The following is a 17,500-nucleotide window of genomic DNA, read 5'->3' as shown; positions in this document are numbered from 1 at the left end:
AAAGTGGCACCCGTTAGTGTGTACCTTCTCCCCGTGACCGAGTGGGTTTTCTGCGAGATCTCCAGTTGGTGGTAGGATGGTTCAGTTGCCTGATAACAGCTGGGAAGAAACTGTCCCTGAATCTGGAGGTGTGCGTTTTCACACTTCTGTACCTCTTGCCCTTGCTCCATATCTTGCTCTTCCTGCAAAAATCATCCTTTTGATTTGCCTTTGATTGTTTGAATGTGCGCAGAACATCATAGGGTTCATTTATCTATCGGATGGCAGTCCTTTTTTCTCTGTCTCTGTATCGCTAGGTTCTTTTGATCTCCTCTGCGTTTCCCACGTTCGGTTTGACTCCCTGCAGGGTCACAGATCTTGCGATTGCCGTGAGCTTCTTGTGGCTGTTTTAGAAACATAGAAACATAGAAATTAGGTGCAGGAGTAGGCCATTCGGCCCTTCGAGCCTGCACCGCCATTCAATATGATCATGGCTGATCATCCAACTCAGTATCCCGTACCTGCCTTCTCTCCATACCCCCTGATCCCCTTAGCCACAAGGGCCACATCTAAACTCCCTCTTAAATATAGCCAATGAACTGGCCTCAACTACCCTCTGTGGCAGAGAGTTCCAGAGATTCACCACTCTCTGTGTGAAAAAAGTTCTTCTCATCTCGGTTTTAAAGGATTTCCCCCTTATCCTTAAGCTGTGACCCCTTGTCCTGGACTTCCCCAACATCGGGAACAATCTTCCTGCATCTAGCCTGTCCAACCCCTTAAGAATTTTGTAAGTTGCTATAAGATCCCCTCTCAATCTCCTAAATTCTAGAGAGTATAAACCAAGTCTATCCAGTCTTTCTTCATAAGACAGTCCTGACATCCCAGGAATCAGTCTGGTGAACCTTCTCTGCACTCGCTCTATGGCAATAATGTCCTTCCTCAGATTTGGAGACCAAAACTGTACGCAATACTCCAGGTGTGGTCTCACCAAGACCCTGTACAACTGCAGTAGAACCTCCCTGCTTCTATACTCAAATCCTTTTGCAATGAAAGTTAACATACCATTCGCTTTCTTTACTGCCTGCTGCACCTGCATGCCTACCTTCAATGACTGGTGTACCATGACACCCAGGTCTCGCTGCATCTCCCCCTTTCCCAATCGGCCACCATTTAGATAATAGTCTGCTTTCCCGTTTTTGCCATCAAAATGGATAAATGTTTTATCTCAGTCACCCTGGGAGGCCCATCACGGAACCACTCTAAACCTTCTTTTGACATCCAAAGCACCTTCCCCTTGTTCAGTTACTGTTTCCCCATACCAGTCCTTGATTCCGTCTCGGTGGCGCAGCGGTAGAATTGCTGCCTTACGGCGCTTACACCGCCAGAGACCAGGTTACGATCCTGTCTGTACGGAGTTTGTAAGTTCTCCGCGAACTTTGGTTTCCTCCCCACACTCCAAAGACGTGCAGGTTTGTAGGTTAATTGGCTTGGTATAAAAATCGTGCCTAGTGTAGGATAGTGTTAATGTGCGGGGATCGCTGGTCGGTGCGGATTCGGTGGGCCGAAGGACCTGTTTCCGCGCTGTATCTCTAAACTCTGACATAATCACATCTGCTTCCAGGAATTCATTCTACTTAGAAACATAGAAAATAGGTTCAGGAGCAGAAAGGAGAAAGGAAGAGGAGGAGCCAGAGGGCTGAGGGAGAGTTGAGAAGGGGAAGATTCAGCAAGGGCTACCGGAAATTGGAGAAGTCAATGCTTACGCTGCAGACTGCCCAAGCGGAATATGAGGTGCTGCTCCTCCAATTTCCGGTGGTGCTCACTCAGGCCATGGAGGAGGCCCAGGACATCCTGTGAATGTTGTAAATAGACTGTGGCTGTTTCGAGTTGGGACCTTTCTGCAGATTCCCAATTATTCAAAATATTGTCTGTCCATTTACCTCCACAGATGCTGCCTGACTCACTGAGTTTAGTTTATTCAGTTTAGCGAAACAGAGTTGAAACAGGCCCTTCGGTCCACCGAGTCCGTGCCGACCAGTGATCCCTGCACACTAACACTATCCTACACACACGAGGGACAATTTACAATTTTTACCGAAGCCAATTAACCGTATAGCCTGTTTAAGAAGGAACTGCAGATGCTGGAAAATCGAAGGTAGATAAAAGTGCTGGAGAAACTCAGGGGGTGAGGCAGCGTCTATGGAGCGAAGGAAATAGGCAACGTTTTGGGCCGAAAGCCTTCTTCAGGCCCTATAACCTGTGTGTCTTTGGAGTATTGGAGGAAACCGGAGCACCTGGAGAAAACCCAAGCAGGTCACGGGGAGAACGTGCAAACTCCTTACAGACAGCACCTGTGGTCAGGATTGAACCTTAGACTCCGACGTTGGAAGGCAGAGTTGCTGCGCTACCGAGTTGCTCCAGAGCAAACAAAATCACGAGAGACCTCTTCCACCCCTGCAACGGTCTGTTCCAGCCGCTACGGTCAGGCAAACGCCTCCGTTGCCATGCAGTGAGAACGGAGAGGTTGAGAAGGAGTTTCTTCCCAGAGGCAATTCGGACTGTAAACGCCCCAGGGACTAACTCTACAGAACGTTTTTCCTTCTATTATTTATTATGTAAAAGAATATGAGTGTTTTGATTGTGTTTATAATTTGTTTGGTTGTTTTGTTGTTTGTCTTTTGCACAAAAGTCCGCGAGCATTGCCACTTTCATTTCACTGCACATCGCGTATGTGTATGTGACAAATAAACTTGACTTGACTTGACTTGACTTGCTCCAGCACCTTGCGTTTTTTTTTCTACTGGAAGTTCCTGCAGTCTCTTGTGTCTCCAATAACAAATGTCCTCTTGCGTTTTGGAAGGTGGCTGGTCAGTGTGGACGGAGTGGAGCGTGTGCGATGAGGAGAACGCCCAGTTCCGCAGCCGCCACTGCGAGGTGTCCAACCCAGGGGCGGTGCAGTGTGTCGGCAACAGCACCCAGCGCCGGACCTGCCTCTACAACGAAATCCCAGGTAAGAGGGCGGTGAAATGTTGGAACGTTAGGATCGGGCAAGGTTGCCAGCTCCCCCCGGCATCAATTCCCTGTTGTGTCGGAAGGAACTGCAGATGCTGGTTTAAACCGTAGATAGACACAAAAAGTTGGAGTAACCCAGCGGGTCAGGCAGCGTCTCTGGAGAGAAGGAATGGGTGACATTTCGGGTGGATGGAGGGACTCCACCCGAATCTTCTCTCAAGAGATGCTGCCTGTCCCGCTGAGTTGCTCCAGCATTTTATGTGTATCTTCGGTGTAAACCAGCATCTCAGGATACTGAGTTGGATGATCAGCCATAATCATATTGAATGGCGGTGCAGGCCCGAAGGACCGAATGGCCTACTCCTGCACCTATTTCCTATGTTTCTATCTGCAGTTCCTTCCTACGCATCTAAAGTATTGTGTTCAGTTACTGAAGAAGGGCTTCGACCCGAAACGTTACCCATTCCTTCTCTCCAAAGAGCCATCTTGAACTTGTATATACCTCATTAGTGACCTTTGGTCTATCTTTGATTGGACTCTGTTGCCTTTACCTTGCACCTAACGTTATTCCCTCATCATGTATCTATACATTGTGAATGGCCCGATTGTAATCATGCATTGTCTTTCCGCTGACTGGTTAGCACGCAACAAAAAGCTTTTAACTTCATAGCAAAAGGATTTGAGTATAGGAGCAGGGAGGTTCTACTGCAGTTGTACAGGGTCTTGGTGAGACCACACCTGGAGTATTGCATACAGTTTTGGTCTCCAAATCTGAGGAAGGACATTATTGCCATAGTGGGAGTGCAGAGAAGGTTCACCAGACTGATTCCTGGGATGTCAGGACTGTCTTATGAAGAAAGACTGGATAGACTTGGTTTATACTCTCTAGAATTTAGGAAATTGAGAGGGGATCTTATAGGAACGTACAAAATTCTTAAGGGGTTGGACAGGCTAGATGCAGGAGGATTGCTCCCCATGTTGGGGAAGTCCAGGACAAGGGGTCACAGCTTAAGAATAAGGGGGAAATCCTTTAAAACCGAGATGAGAAGAACTTTTTTCACACAGAGAGTGGTGAATCTCTGGAACTCTCTGCCACAGAGGGTAGTCGAGGCCAGTTCATTGGCTATATTTAAGAGGGAGTTAGATGTGGCCCTTGTGGCTAAGGGGATCAGGGGGTATGGAGAGAAGGCAGGTACGGGATACTGAGTTGGATGATCAGCCATGATTATATTGAATGGCGGTGCAGGCTCGAAGGGCCGAATGGCCTACTCCTGCACCTAATTTCTATGTCTATGTACCTCGGTACACGTGACACCAACATAAACTGTGTAAGAAAGAAGAGGTTTAAATCAAAGGTAGACACAAAATGCTGGAGTAACTCAGCGGGTGAGGCAGCAACTCTGGAGAGAAGGAATGGGCGACTTTTCATGTCGAGACCCTTCTTCAAACTAAACTGAATGCTTTAAATGTGGCCTCATCAATGTCCTGTACAACTGTAACATGACCTCCCAGCTGAGTTTGCACGAGAATCCAAGAATTGCACTGGCTTGCCAACTTTTGACATCATTGTGCTTTTAATTGATTTACAATTCTGGGACATTCCTCTTGGGAATTATTCTTTGGAGCAGCAATTGTGTGATTTGACTTGCAATTCTGCTCATGGTAAACCTCTGCTTCCATCCCACAGTGATTCAACCAGCGATCGGGAGTGACTCCAATTGTGGCCGTAAGTCATGACAGTGGCTCTGTGGATGGGTACAAAATGCTGGAGTAACTCAGCGGGTCGGGCAGCATCATCTCTGGAGAGAAGGAATGGGTGACGTTTCGGGTCGAGACCCTTCTTCAGACTGATACGCCATTATATAAATATATACACACACATGAATAAATAAGCTGATAAAGTGCAAATAAATGGATTATGGGTTATTAATGTTCAGAGTTTGTCCGAGCCGAGTTTAATAGCCTGATGGCTGTGGGGAAGGAGCTATTCCTGAATCTGGTCGTTGCAGTCTTTAGGCTCCTGTACCTTCTATCTGAAGGTAGTGGGGAGATGAGTGTGTGGCCCGGATGGTGTGGGTGGACCAAACGCAGGCAGGTGGGACTAGTGTGGCTGGAACTTGTTGGCCGACGTGGGCAAGTTGGACCGAAGGGCCTGTTTCCACACTGTATCACTCTATGACCAAGTCAATGTTCATACCGCTGGGGTGTAAGCTGCCCAAGTGAAATACGAGGTGCTGTTCCTCCAATTTGCGCTGGGCCTCACTCTGACAATGGAGGAGGCCCAGGACAGAAAGGTCAGTGTGGTAATGGGAGGGGGAGTTAAAGTGTTGAGCAACTGGGAGATCAGGTACGTTTGTGAGGAAGACTCTGCTGGGAGCTGAGAGACTTTGGGATGTTTTAAAACTAAATGTTACGAGCTCCCCCTATAACTCACCCCACAGGTTTACTGCTACCTCGCAGAGCAGCCTCTAGAATCGAGAGTTGATGGAGTCATAGAGTGATACAGTGTGGAAACCGGCCCTTCGGCACACCTCGCCCACACCGGCCAACAATGTCCCAACCGCTTATCCCACCTGCCCGCGTTTGGCTCATATCCCTCTGAACCCGTCCTATCCATGTACCTGTTCAAATGTCTCTTAAAGGTTAAACATTAAATGTTCCTTAGGAAGGAGATGAGCAGGAATTTCTTTAGTCAGAGGGTGGAGAATCTGTGGAATCCTTTGCCACAGAAGGCTGTGGAGGCCAAGTCAATGGATATTTTTAAGGCACAGGTCGATAGATTTTTGATTAGTATGGGTGTTAAAGGTTATGGGGAGAAGGCAGGAGAATGGGGTTACTGGTTTACCAGGGAAAGACACAAAGAGCTGGAATAGCTCAGCGTCCCTGGAAAACATGGTTAGGTGACACTTTGTGTCATGACCATTCTTCAGGTTTTGACCTGAAACGTCACCTATCCATATTCTCCAGAGATGCTGTCTGAAGAAGGGTCTCGACCAAAACGTCACCCACTCCTTCTCTCCAGAGAGTGTTTGTCCCGCTGAGTTACTCCGGCATTTTGTGTCTATCTTCAGTTTTGACTAGCATCTGCAGTTCCTTCCCACACATGCTGCCTGACCTGCTGAGTTACTCCAGCATTTTATGTCTATGGTTTGAACTATTTACAATTCCCAGCTCTGTACTATCCTCCCACCCCAAGTGTATACAAAAAACTTTTGTTCACAAGGTACAGGGATGAAGGGGATGGTTGATAAACAGGGGTTAATGTTTATTTATTATTTTATTTATTATTTATTTATGTTTTTTGGTTACTTCATACATATTACTTGTAGGGGAATATCAGTTGTATGTATATACATGTCTGTATGCGTCTCTAAAAATTGTCTGGGGTATTAATATTATTAATTAAGTAATTATTAAATATGGAAGAAGGGTTTAGGGAGATGGGGTGAGATTAAATAATTTATTCTTCTTCTCACTCCTTTTCGAGCTTGTAAAGAAAAAGTGTTGGACATTTAAATGTTGCTTTATGCTTTTCATTGCTTTGCAAATATTGCCTGGAATGTCCAATTATTTGACTATTTTTTTTTCTTTTTTTTTTCTTATTTATATAGCACATTTTCAGTCAACTTGCATTGACCCCAAAGTGCTTCACATAATTACATTACATTACACACAGGCAAAGGTGGGTGAAGTGTCTTGCCCCAAGGACACAACGACAGTATGCACTCCAAGCGGGATTCGAACTGGCTACCTTCCGGTCGCCAGCCGAACACTTAGCCCATTGTGCCATCTGTCGTCCCACGATTTCCCACGACTATTTCGATTTTGTTGTTGTTATTTATTCCTATTTATGTCTTTACTTGTTCGGAACAAATAAACAAACAAATAAATAAACAAATAAATCACTTTAACCCATTCCTGCATACATCACCCTCTCACAAAGTTAGTATGCAGGTGCAGCAAGCAATCAGGAAGGCCAATGGAGTTTTGGCCTTTATTGCTAGGGGGATTGAGTATAAAAACACGGAGGTCTTGCTGCAGCTGTACACAGTATTAGTGAGACCACATTTGGAATACTGTGTACAGTTCTGGGGTCCATACTTAAGAAAGGATGTACTAGCCCTGGAGGCAGTGCAGCGAAGGTTTACAAGATTAATTCCTGCAATGAGGGGATTGACATATGAGGAAAGGTTAAGTAGGCTGGAACTCTACTCTTTGGAGTTTAGAAGAATGAGAGGCGATCACATTGAAACATATAAGATCGTGAGGGGCCTTGATTGGGTAGATGCACCGAGGATGTTCCCAATGATCGGGGAAACTAGAACTAGGGGACATAGTTGCAGAATAAGGGGGGGCTCTTTTAAAACTGAGATGAGGAAGAACTTCTTCACCCAGAGGGTGGTTAATTTATGGAATTCACTGCCCCAGGGAGCAGTGGAAGCAGAAACTTTAAATATATTTAAGACTAAAATAGATGGTTTTTTAGCTGCCAAGGGGATAAGGGGCTACGGGGAGAGGGCAGGGATATGGACCTAGGTATGGTTAGTATAGTAAGACCTGAGTGATCTCCTGGACAAGTGTCGATCGCCTAGATTGGGGTCGGAGAGGAATTTCCCGGATTTTTTTCCCGAATTGGACCTGGGTTTTTATCCGGTTTTTTGCCTCCCCCAGGAGATCACGAGGTTCTTGGGGTGGAGAGGGGTGATAGCGGTATAAAGGGGAGGGTAGTGTCTTGTGTTCTGTGTCTTGTGTCTACTGTTTGTGGGTAAGTGTGTCTGTTTAGTGTTCAGCCATGAGCGAGTGGCGGTGCGGGCTCGATGGACCTGGTGGTCTGCTCTCGCACCTACTTTCTATGTTTCTATGTTTCTATGTTTCATTCCAAGTTCAGAGTCAAACACGGGTCTCTCGATGTCGCTGTAAGGCAGCAGCTCTACCGTTGCGCCACCGTGCCTTCCAAACTCCAATGCTTTGTGTCAGTTCTGCAGTTGTACAGGGCCCTAGTGAGTCAAAGTCAAAGTCAGTTTCAATCGTCACATGCACATTACGTGCAGTGAAATGAATTTGCCAGCAGCAACACACGTAGAAAGATCGCACAATACACAATAAAAAAAATTAACACAAACATCCACCACAGCATTCTTCACTGTGGTGGAAGGCAACAAAGTTCAGCCAGTCCTCCTCCTTTGTTCACCCGTGGTCGGGGCCATAGACCTTCCATAGTCGCCGTTACAGACGGCCCGATGTACAGGCGGTAGAACACACTCCGCTTCTTGGAAGTCCCGAATCGGCACTTTCCTACGCGGCTTCAGGATGTTATGGGCCGCAAGCCCGCGGTCGGAGCTCCTCACAGATCACACCTGGAGTATTGTGTGCAGTTTTGGTCTTCAAATTTGAGGAAGGACATTCTTGCTATTGAGGGAGTGCAGTGTAGGTTCACGATGTTAATTCCCGGGATGGCGAGACTGTCATACGTTGATAGAATGGAGCAGCTGGGCTTGTACACTCTGGAATTTAGGATGAGAGGATATCTTATTAATACATATAAGATTATTAAAGGATTGGACACGCTGGAGGCAGGAAACATGTTCCCGATATTGGGGGATTCCAGGACAGGGTCACAGTTTAAGAATAAGGGGTAGGCCATTTAGAACCGATAAGAGAAAAAACATTTTCACACAGAGAGTTATGAATCTGTGGAATTCTCAGCCTCAGAAGGCAGTGGAGGTCAATTCTCTGGATGCTTTCAAGAGAGAGTTAGATAGAGTTCTTAAAGATAGCGGAGTCAAGGGATATGGGGAGAATGCAGGAACGGGGTACTGATTGTGGATGTTCAGCCATGCTCACAATTGAATGGCAGTGCTGGCTCGAAGGGCTCTCTGCACCTATTGTCCATTGTTATTGATAGATAAGGCAACGGTAGAGTCGCTGCCTTACAACGCTTGCAGCGCCAGAGACACGGGTTCCATCCCGACTACGGGGACTGTCTATATTGAGTTTGCACGTTCTCCCTGTGACCTGCATTGGGTTTTCTCAGAGATCTTTGGTTTCCTCCCACACTCCAAAGACGTACAGGTAATTTGGCTTGGCATAGTTGTAAAATTGTACCTGGTGCGTGTAGGGGATTACTGGTGTGTGCGGACTCGAGGGGCCGAAGGGCCTGTTTTCCATGCTGTATCTCTCCAACTAAACTAAATTCACGCTCCCGCCATCGGCCGGTCTGTTGGCTTCATGGTGGATGGCGCCAGCTTCACTCAAAGTCTACCATTTGCCCACCCAGGTTTCAGCATCTACCACCTGGTTGCCACAGGTGTGTCTACTTTCCTGGGCACCAGCCTGCTCACCCTGCTCATCTACGTGTACTACCAGCGATGCTACAGGCAATCTCAGGAGTCGACAGTCATTCACCCCTCAGCACCCCCAACCACCTCAACTACAAGGGCAGCACTCAGGCGAACAAGAACGAGCTCTACAACCCGATGGAAATCAAGGTAGAGTCAATTTACATTTGCTTTTTAGTTTAGTTTGAGTTTTCATGATACCACCAAGTCACATTTATTTATACAGCACATTTAAAAAACAACTCTCATTGACCAAAGTGCTTTACATTTGTTATAAGAAGAACTTTTTTCACACAAAGAGTGGTGAATCTCTGGAACTCTCTGCCACAGAGGGTAGTTGAGGCCAGTTCATTGGCTATATTTAAGAGGGAGTTAGATGTGGCCCTTCTGGCTAAGGGGATCAGGGGGTATGGAGAGAAGGCAGGTACGGGATACTGAGTTGGATGATCAGCCATGATCATATTGAATGGCGGTCCGAATGGCCTACTCCTGCACCTAATTTCTATGTTTCTATGTTTCTATGTTTCTATACCAAACAAACTACATACATATATACATATAGCCCTCATATATACATATAGCCCTCGCTCAGAGGACGTCAAGAAAGGCTTGGGAGTATAGATAAGTTTTTAGTCTTGACTTAAAGGAGTCGATGGAGGGGGCAGTTCTGATGGGAAGGGGGGGATGCTGTTCCACAGTCTAGGAGCTGCAACCGCAAAGGCGCGGTCGCCCCTGAGCTTATGTCTAGACCGCGGGATGTTCAGCAGCCCCAAGCCGGCCGATCTGAGGGACCTGGAGGTGGAGTGGTGGGTGAGAAGACTTTTAATGTAGGAGTGGGGCAAGCCCATTGAGGGCTTTGTAGACATAGAGGAGGATCTTGAAATGTATACGGAACCGCACAGGGAGCCAGTGGAGAGAGGCCAGGATCGGGGTGACGTGGTCCCTTTTTCGGGTGCCCGTCAGGAGTCTCGCTGCGGCGTTTTGGACCAGTTGCAGGCGGGACAGGGAAGATTGGCTGATGCCAGTGTAAAGGGAGTTGCAGTAATCGAGGAGGGAGGAGATGAATGTGTGGATGATCTTTTCGAGGTCATCAAACTGGAGGAATTGGTTTATTTTAGCTATCGTCCGAAGCTGAAAGAAGCTAGCTTTTACCACGGCATTGACTTGTTGAGTCCGTGCCGACCTGCGATCCCCATACACTAGTACTACCAGGCAACCGAATTATCCTACCACAGCCAGAGAGCAGTGCTGAAATACTATCTACCCCCTTGATGATCAATGAACGGACTTTGCTGGATTTACCTTGCACTCAACATTATTCCCTTATCATGTATCTACAGTGCATACAGAAAGTATTCACACCCCTTCACTTTTTCTACATTTTGTTACGTTACAGTCTTATTCTAAAATGGATTACATTCATTTTTTTTAATCATCAATCTACACACAATACCCCATAATCAAAAAGCAAAACAGGTGTTTCAACATTTTTGCAGTGTATTTTAGAAGGATGAGAGGTAAATCTTATTGAAACATATAAGATTGTTAAGGGTTTGGACACACTCGAGGCAGGAAACGTGTTCCCGATGTTGGGGGAGTCCAGAACCAGGGGCCTTAGTTTAAGAATAAGGGGTAAGCCGTTCAGAACGGAGACGAGGAAACACTTTTTCTCACAGAGAGTGGTGAGTCTGTGGAATTCTCTGCCTCAGAGGGCAGTGGAGGCCGGTTCTCTGCATACTTTCAAGAGAGAGCTAGATAGGGCTCTTAAAGATAGCGGAGTCAGGGGATATGGGAAGAAGGCAGGAATGGGGTACTGATTGGGGATGATCAGCCATGATGACATTGAATGGCGGTGCTGGCTCGAAGGGCCGAATGGCCTCCTCCTGCACCTATTGTCTATTGTAATTAAAAATAAATAACTGAAATATCACATTTACATAAGTATTCAGAGCCTTTACTCAGTACTTTGTTGAGGCACCTCTGGCAGCGATTACAGCCTCAAGTCTTCTTGGGTATGACTCTGCATGGGGGGGGGGGGACAGTGGAGAGATAAGTGGGCCTTCCACACAGCGATGTGATTGTGGGTCTTGGGTCTATGTGTTTTGTAATTTCTCGTTTGGACCTCAAGGGGTCCAAATGACAATTAAATGTATCTTGCTTGTAAGTCTCTCAAGCTACAAGCTGGCACACCTCTATTTGGGGAATTGCAGATCCTCTCAAGCCCTGGGTTGGATGGGGAGCGTCGATGCACAGCTATTTTCAGGTCCCTCCAAAGATGTCCGATCGGGTTCAAGTCCGGGCTCTGGCTGGGCCACTCAAGGACATTCACAGACTTGTCACAAAGCCACTCCTGCGTTGTCTTGGCTGTGTGCTTAGGGTCGTTGTCCTGTTGGAAGATGAACTTCCGCCCCAGTCTGAGGTCCCGAATGCTCTGGAGCAGGTTATCATCAAGGATCTCTCTGTACTTTGCTCCGTTCATCTTTCCCTCGATCCTGACTAGTCTTCCAGTGCATCCTGCAGAAAAACATTCCCACAGCATGATGCTGCCACCACAATACTTCACCGTTGGTGTGGTATTGGCCAGGTGATGAGCGGTGCCTGGTTTCCTCCAGACGTGACGCTTGGCATTCAGGCCAAAGAGTTCAATCTTGGTTTCATCAAACCAGAGAATCTTGTTTAGGTGCCTTTTGGCAAACTCCAATCGGGCTGTCTTGTGCCTTTTACTGAGGAATGGCTTCCGTCTGGCCACTTTACCATAAAGGCTTGATTGGTGGGGTGCTCCAGATATTGTTGTCCTTCTGAAAGGTTCTCCCATCTCCACAGAGGAACTCTGGAGCTCTGTCAGAATGACCATCGGGTTCTTGGTCACCTCCCTGACCAAGGCCCTTCTCCCCCGATTGCTCAGTTTGGTCGGGCGGCCAGCTCTATGAAGAGTCCTGGTGGTTCCAAAGATCTTCCATTAAAGAATGACGGAGGCCGCCGTGCTCTTCGGGACCTGCAAAGCTGCAGAAGGGTTTCGGCCCGAAACGTTGCCTTTTTCCTTCGCTCCATAGATGCTGCTGCACCCGCTGAGTTTCTCCCAGCTTTTTTGTGTACCTTCGATTTTCCAGCATCTGCAGTTCCTTCTAAAACAAGCTGCAGAAATTGTTTTGTACCCTTCCCCAGATCTGTGTCTCGACACAATCCTGTCTCGGAGGTCTACGGACACTTCTTTCATCTTCATGGCTTGGTTTTTGCTCTGACATGCACTGTCAACTGTGGGACCGTATATAGACAGGGGTGTGCCTTTCCAAATCATGTGCAATCAATTTAATTTACCACTGGTGGACTCCAATCAAGTTGTAGAAACATCTCAAGTATAATCAATGGAAACAGGATGAACCTAAGCTTAATTTTGTCATAGCTAAGGGTCTGAATACTTATGTAAATAATGATATTTCAGTTATTTCTTTTTAATTATTTGCAAAAAATTCGAAACACCTGTTTTCACTTTTTTATTATGGGGTATTGTGCGTAGATTGGTGATAAAAAAAACGGAATTTAATAATCAATTTTAGAATAAATTGTAATATTGCTGTAACGTAATAAAAATGTGGAACAGGGAGAACGTGCAAACTCCGTACAGACAGCACCCGTGGTCAGGGTCGTACCCAGATCTCTGGGGCATTAAGTAGCAATGACAAAATTTTGAGATTTAAAAAATCAAGTCTGCAATTTATCCCATCAGATAAAGCATAAAAATAAGTTTAATTTGACACCTAATTCACTTTCATATCTCAAATACTTTCCGTGAATGCACTGTATACATTCTGTATAAAATAATCTTACTTGGATCCTAAAATTGTAATACAGGATTGTCTTTCAAACTGCAATTACTGGTCTAAACACGCCAGCTAAAATGCTTGTCCAAATAATATTCTAATTCACCTAAAACATGCTACATCAATTTATAGGCCAATGGAAATTTAAACTGTAAATTAAAGTCCGAATCGGCACAAAACGCGCTGGTTTAGAACAATTTACATTTACAGTATGCCAAGCCAAGTTAACCTGCAGGCACGTACGTTTGCTTTATAAAACCCTGAGGCTGCGAGAGGTGGGAGAAAAATCACACAGGTCACAGGGAGCGATTTTTTTCGAACGTGCAAACTCCGTACAGACAGCACCCGTGGTCAGGATCGTAGCCGGGTCTATGCGGCATTAAGGCAGCAACTCTACCGCTACGCCACCGTGCCACCCGATGCACTACTGACAGTTACAGATTAGTCTATTGTCACGTGTACCGAGGGGCAGTGAAATGCTCATGTTGCGTGTTAGCCAGCCGGCGAACTGACACTACTTGATTACAATCGACCCATTTGCAGTGTATGGATCGATTTAAGAGTGTGGAGCGATTGTAATATGTGACTGTAGACCTGATTCTGCAGCCACCACGCAAATAGTCGCACGGGTCGGACGCCATCTTGGAAACAATCTTTGTGGGACTTGGCCTTGGGAGTGGCACCCTCCCCTTTGGGTACAAAAAGCCGTGGGCACAGACGCCCCTTCAGGGCCCCGAACACCATAACCAGCTGTTATGGTGTTCGGCAGTCCAGCGCTGTGGGGCAGCTACACTGCCAGCAGTTCCATCACTCACATATTATCAGGCAACTGAACCGTCCTCTCACCAACTAGGCAGGCTTGGATAGGGTGGATGTGGAGAGGATGTCTCCACTAGTGGGAGAGTCCAGGACTAGAGGTCACAGCCTCAGAATTAAAGGACGTTCTTGTAGGAAGGAGATGAGGAGACATTTCTTTAGTCAGAGGAATTCTTTGCCACAGAAGTGCTGTGGAGGCCAAGTCAGTGGATATTTTTAAGGCAGAGAGGGACAGATTTTTGATTAGTACGGGTGTCAGAGGTGTATGGGGAGAAGGCAGGGGAGAGGGGGTGGAAAGGGAGAGATAGATCATTCATGATTGAATGGTGGAGTAGACTTCATGGGCCGAATGGCCCCATTCTACGCCTCAGTAAATATTGTAAATTGTGTGTGGTATAGTGTTAGTGTGCAGGGTGGTCGCTGGTCATCACAGACTCGGTGGACCGAAGGGCCTGTTTCCGTGCTGTATCTCTAAAACAAAAAAAAACTCAGATGCTGCCTGACCCGCTGAGTTACTCCTGCTTTTTGTGTCTTTTTTTTGTTGAGCTTCACCTGCAGTTCCTTGTGTCTCTGTCTGGTTTAGTTTATTTAGTTTAGAGATTCCTATAGTACACTATCCTCTTACCCTACACACACTAGGGACAATTTTACACTTATACCAAGCCAATTAACATACAAACCTGTATGTCTTTGGAGTGTGGGAGGAAACCGAAGATCTCGGAGAAAACCCACGCAGATCACGGGGAGAACGTACAAACTCCGTACAGACAGCACCCGTAGTCAGGATCGAACCTCTGACGCTGTAAGGCAGCAACTCTGTGCCACCATGCCACCCTTCTAGTGGGTGTGAGTGGATATGGTCATATGTGATAGTAGTAGAATTAGGCCATTCGGCCCATCAAGTCTACTGTGCCATTCAATCATGGCTGATCTATCACTCCCTCCTAACCCCATTCTCCTACCTTCTCCCCATAACCTCTGACACCCGTACTAATCAAGAATCGATCTATCGCTGCCTTAAATATATCCACTGTCTTGGCCTCCGCAGCCTTCTGTGGCAAAGAATTCCACAGATTCACCACCCTCTGACAAACAAATGTCTCCTCATCTCCTTCTTAAAAGAACATCCTTTAATTCTGAGGCCATGACCTCTAGTCCTAGGCTCTCCCACTAGTGGCAACATCCTCTCCACATCCACTCTCTCCAAGCCTGTATGGGAGAGAATAGCCTCCAGGGGTATAACTGGTGATAGATGATTGTTAAGATTATTGATCTCCTCTATGGTATAAAAGTTGAGAAATACATGAAAGTTCCCAATCCACTTATTTAAATGTATGACAATGTTTATCCCTGCGTTAATATCAAAGGGATTATTGTATCATAGGATGTGAGAGTCTGTGTGAGTTAATTACCATTATATTACAAAAGCAATCCTTCTTCAGATGTGAAATGCCCTGGGATTAACTGTGGTTGTGAACAGTCCATTGAAAAACAAATCCTTCTTCTCCTTTATCCTACCTCAAATGCCTCATGGGCCTGTCCCACTTCCGCAACTTTTTCAGGGACTGCCGGCACCCGTCATAGGTCGTTACACGTCGCCGAAAATTTTCAACATGTTGAAAATCCAGCGGCGACCAGAACAAGGTACGACTCTTTGGGCGACTACTCACGATCAAACATGCTTCACCCCGCGACATGTCGCCAGGATGTCGCCTGTATGGTCGTGAGTAGTCTCTTCAGTTGCCCAAAGAGTTGTAGCGTTTTTCTGGTCGCCGTTGAATGTCTAGTTTCAGTCAAAAACCACTGAATCAAGCACTTGATCAACTAATTTATTTAAGAGGGAGTTAGATGTGGCCCTTGTGGCTAAAGGGATCAGGGGGTATGGAGAGAAGGCAGGTACAGGATACTGAGTTGGATGATCAGCCGTGATCATATTGAATGGCGGTGCAGGCTCGAAGGGCCGAATGGCCTACTCCTGCACCTATTTTCTATGTTTCTATGTCTATGTCTCTAATCTTTACTTTAACAAAACACAATTCCATTTCCCACCATTGTACGTAACCACCGCGGGTTCGATCCTCGTATCTGCCTGTTCAAGCCCTCTTGGCCTCGCTCAAACAGAGACACTCCAGAAGGTCACGCAGTCCCAAGCGCTCTCTCAGAAGATCAACGCGGGACCTCGTGGTAGCGGCTTCTATAGGCCCCCGGACCTTGAGGGGCCAAACCACAGGGGGTGGTCTCTTTACAATCCAATTCCAGATATCAATTAACCCCATACAGACATTTCCCTAACCCAATAATACAGCAGCTAATACATTGTATTCAAACAGGGCTTCTCAGGTACGCAAACATAGCAACATTTACCCTGATCTACAAGAAACCCAGACAAGGCTCAATACCTCATCCAATCAACATTAGGCAAAGTGAAACTCTGCAACATTATTTGCAATTATTTACAAGGTGTATGTCTGGTTTGCAGTCATCCAATCCATTCTATGCATTTTGCACCTAATTGACAGGGTCTACAGAAGTTCCCATTCTTTTCTTGCAGCTTGTATCTAGGCTCCAGACCAACTGGCACCACTCCGCAGCTTGTCCCAGTTCTGCAGAGAGTAATTCCAAATTGACCAAATCTCCCAGCAGCCCTGAAGCTTTTACCCCATTTTAAAGTCCTAGCCTCTCCAATTTGGCCAGGATTAGCAGAACCAAGTGGACGGTTTGGAAAAGATGTGAAGGAAGTTTACAAGAACACTGCTTGGATTAGTTTTATTTAGTTTAGTTTAGTTTAGAGATACAGCGCGGAAACAGGTCCTTTGGGCCCACTGATTCCGTGCCGACCACACTAACACTATCCCTCACACGCTAGGGATAATTTACAATTATACCAAGCCAATTAACCTACAAACCTGTACGTCTTTGGAGTGTGGGAGGAAGCCAGAGCAGCTGGAGGAAACCCATGCAGGTCTGGGAGAACGGACAGACTCCGTACAGAAAACGTACAAAGGGGCGGCATGGTGGCGCAGCCGTAGAGGTGCTGCCTTACAGCGCCAGAGGCCTGGGTTTGTCCTGACCACGGGTGCTGTCTGTACAGAGTTTGCACGTCCTCCCAATTAACGCGTGGGTTTTCTCCGGGTGCTTCAGTTTCCTCCCACACTCCAAAGACGTACGGGTTTGTGGGTTAATTGGCTTTGGTAAAAATTGTGATTTGTCCCTAGTGTGTAGGATAGTGCTAGCGTACGGGGCGATCACTGGTCAGCGTGGGCTTGGTGGGCCGAAGTGCCTGTTTCCACGCTGTATCTCTAAAGAGGTTGGAGAAAACTCACGGGGAGAACGTACAAACGCCGTGGTCAGGATTGAACCCGGGTCTCTGGCGCAGTAAGGCAGCACCTCTACCGCTGCACGAACGTGCCGCCATAAAGTCTACCGTGACCGTGTTTGTTTGAAAGTCTTCTTCGATAGTTCTGCTGAAAAAAAATTCCCTTTTCAAATGTCCATTTCATTTTTGTTACTAATTAAACTGCTGGCGTTGTTCCT

At 46.5% G+C, this 17,500-nt stretch overlaps 1 protein-coding gene across 1 annotated transcript in view; it reads left to right on the top strand.

The window, feature by feature from the left end:
- sema5ba (sema domain, seven thrombospondin repeats (type 1 and type 1-like), transmembrane domain (TM) and short cytoplasmic domain, (semaphorin) 5Ba) overlaps positions 1-17,500 on the top strand; it is a 330,444-nt gene that overhangs the window by 308,711 nt on the left and 4,233 nt on the right. Inside the window, 4 exon segments of the mRNA XM_055638824.1 lie at positions 2,840-2,989; positions 4,679-4,717; positions 9,269-9,399; positions 9,402-9,479. Of these exon segments, the coding sequence (XP_055494799.1) occupies positions 2,840-2,989; positions 4,679-4,717; positions 9,269-9,399; positions 9,402-9,479 (398 nt within the window).

Source organism: Leucoraja erinacea, chromosome 7, assembly GCF_028641065.1.
Source record: "Leucoraja erinacea ecotype New England chromosome 7, Leri_hhj_1, whole genome shotgun sequence".
In the NCBI taxonomy this organism is placed as follows: Eukaryota; Metazoa; Chordata; class Chondrichthyes; order Rajiformes; family Rajidae; genus Leucoraja; species Leucoraja erinaceus.
The sequence above is the reverse complement of the archived record's forward strand: the minus strand, read 5'-3'. Positions and strand labels throughout refer to the sequence as shown.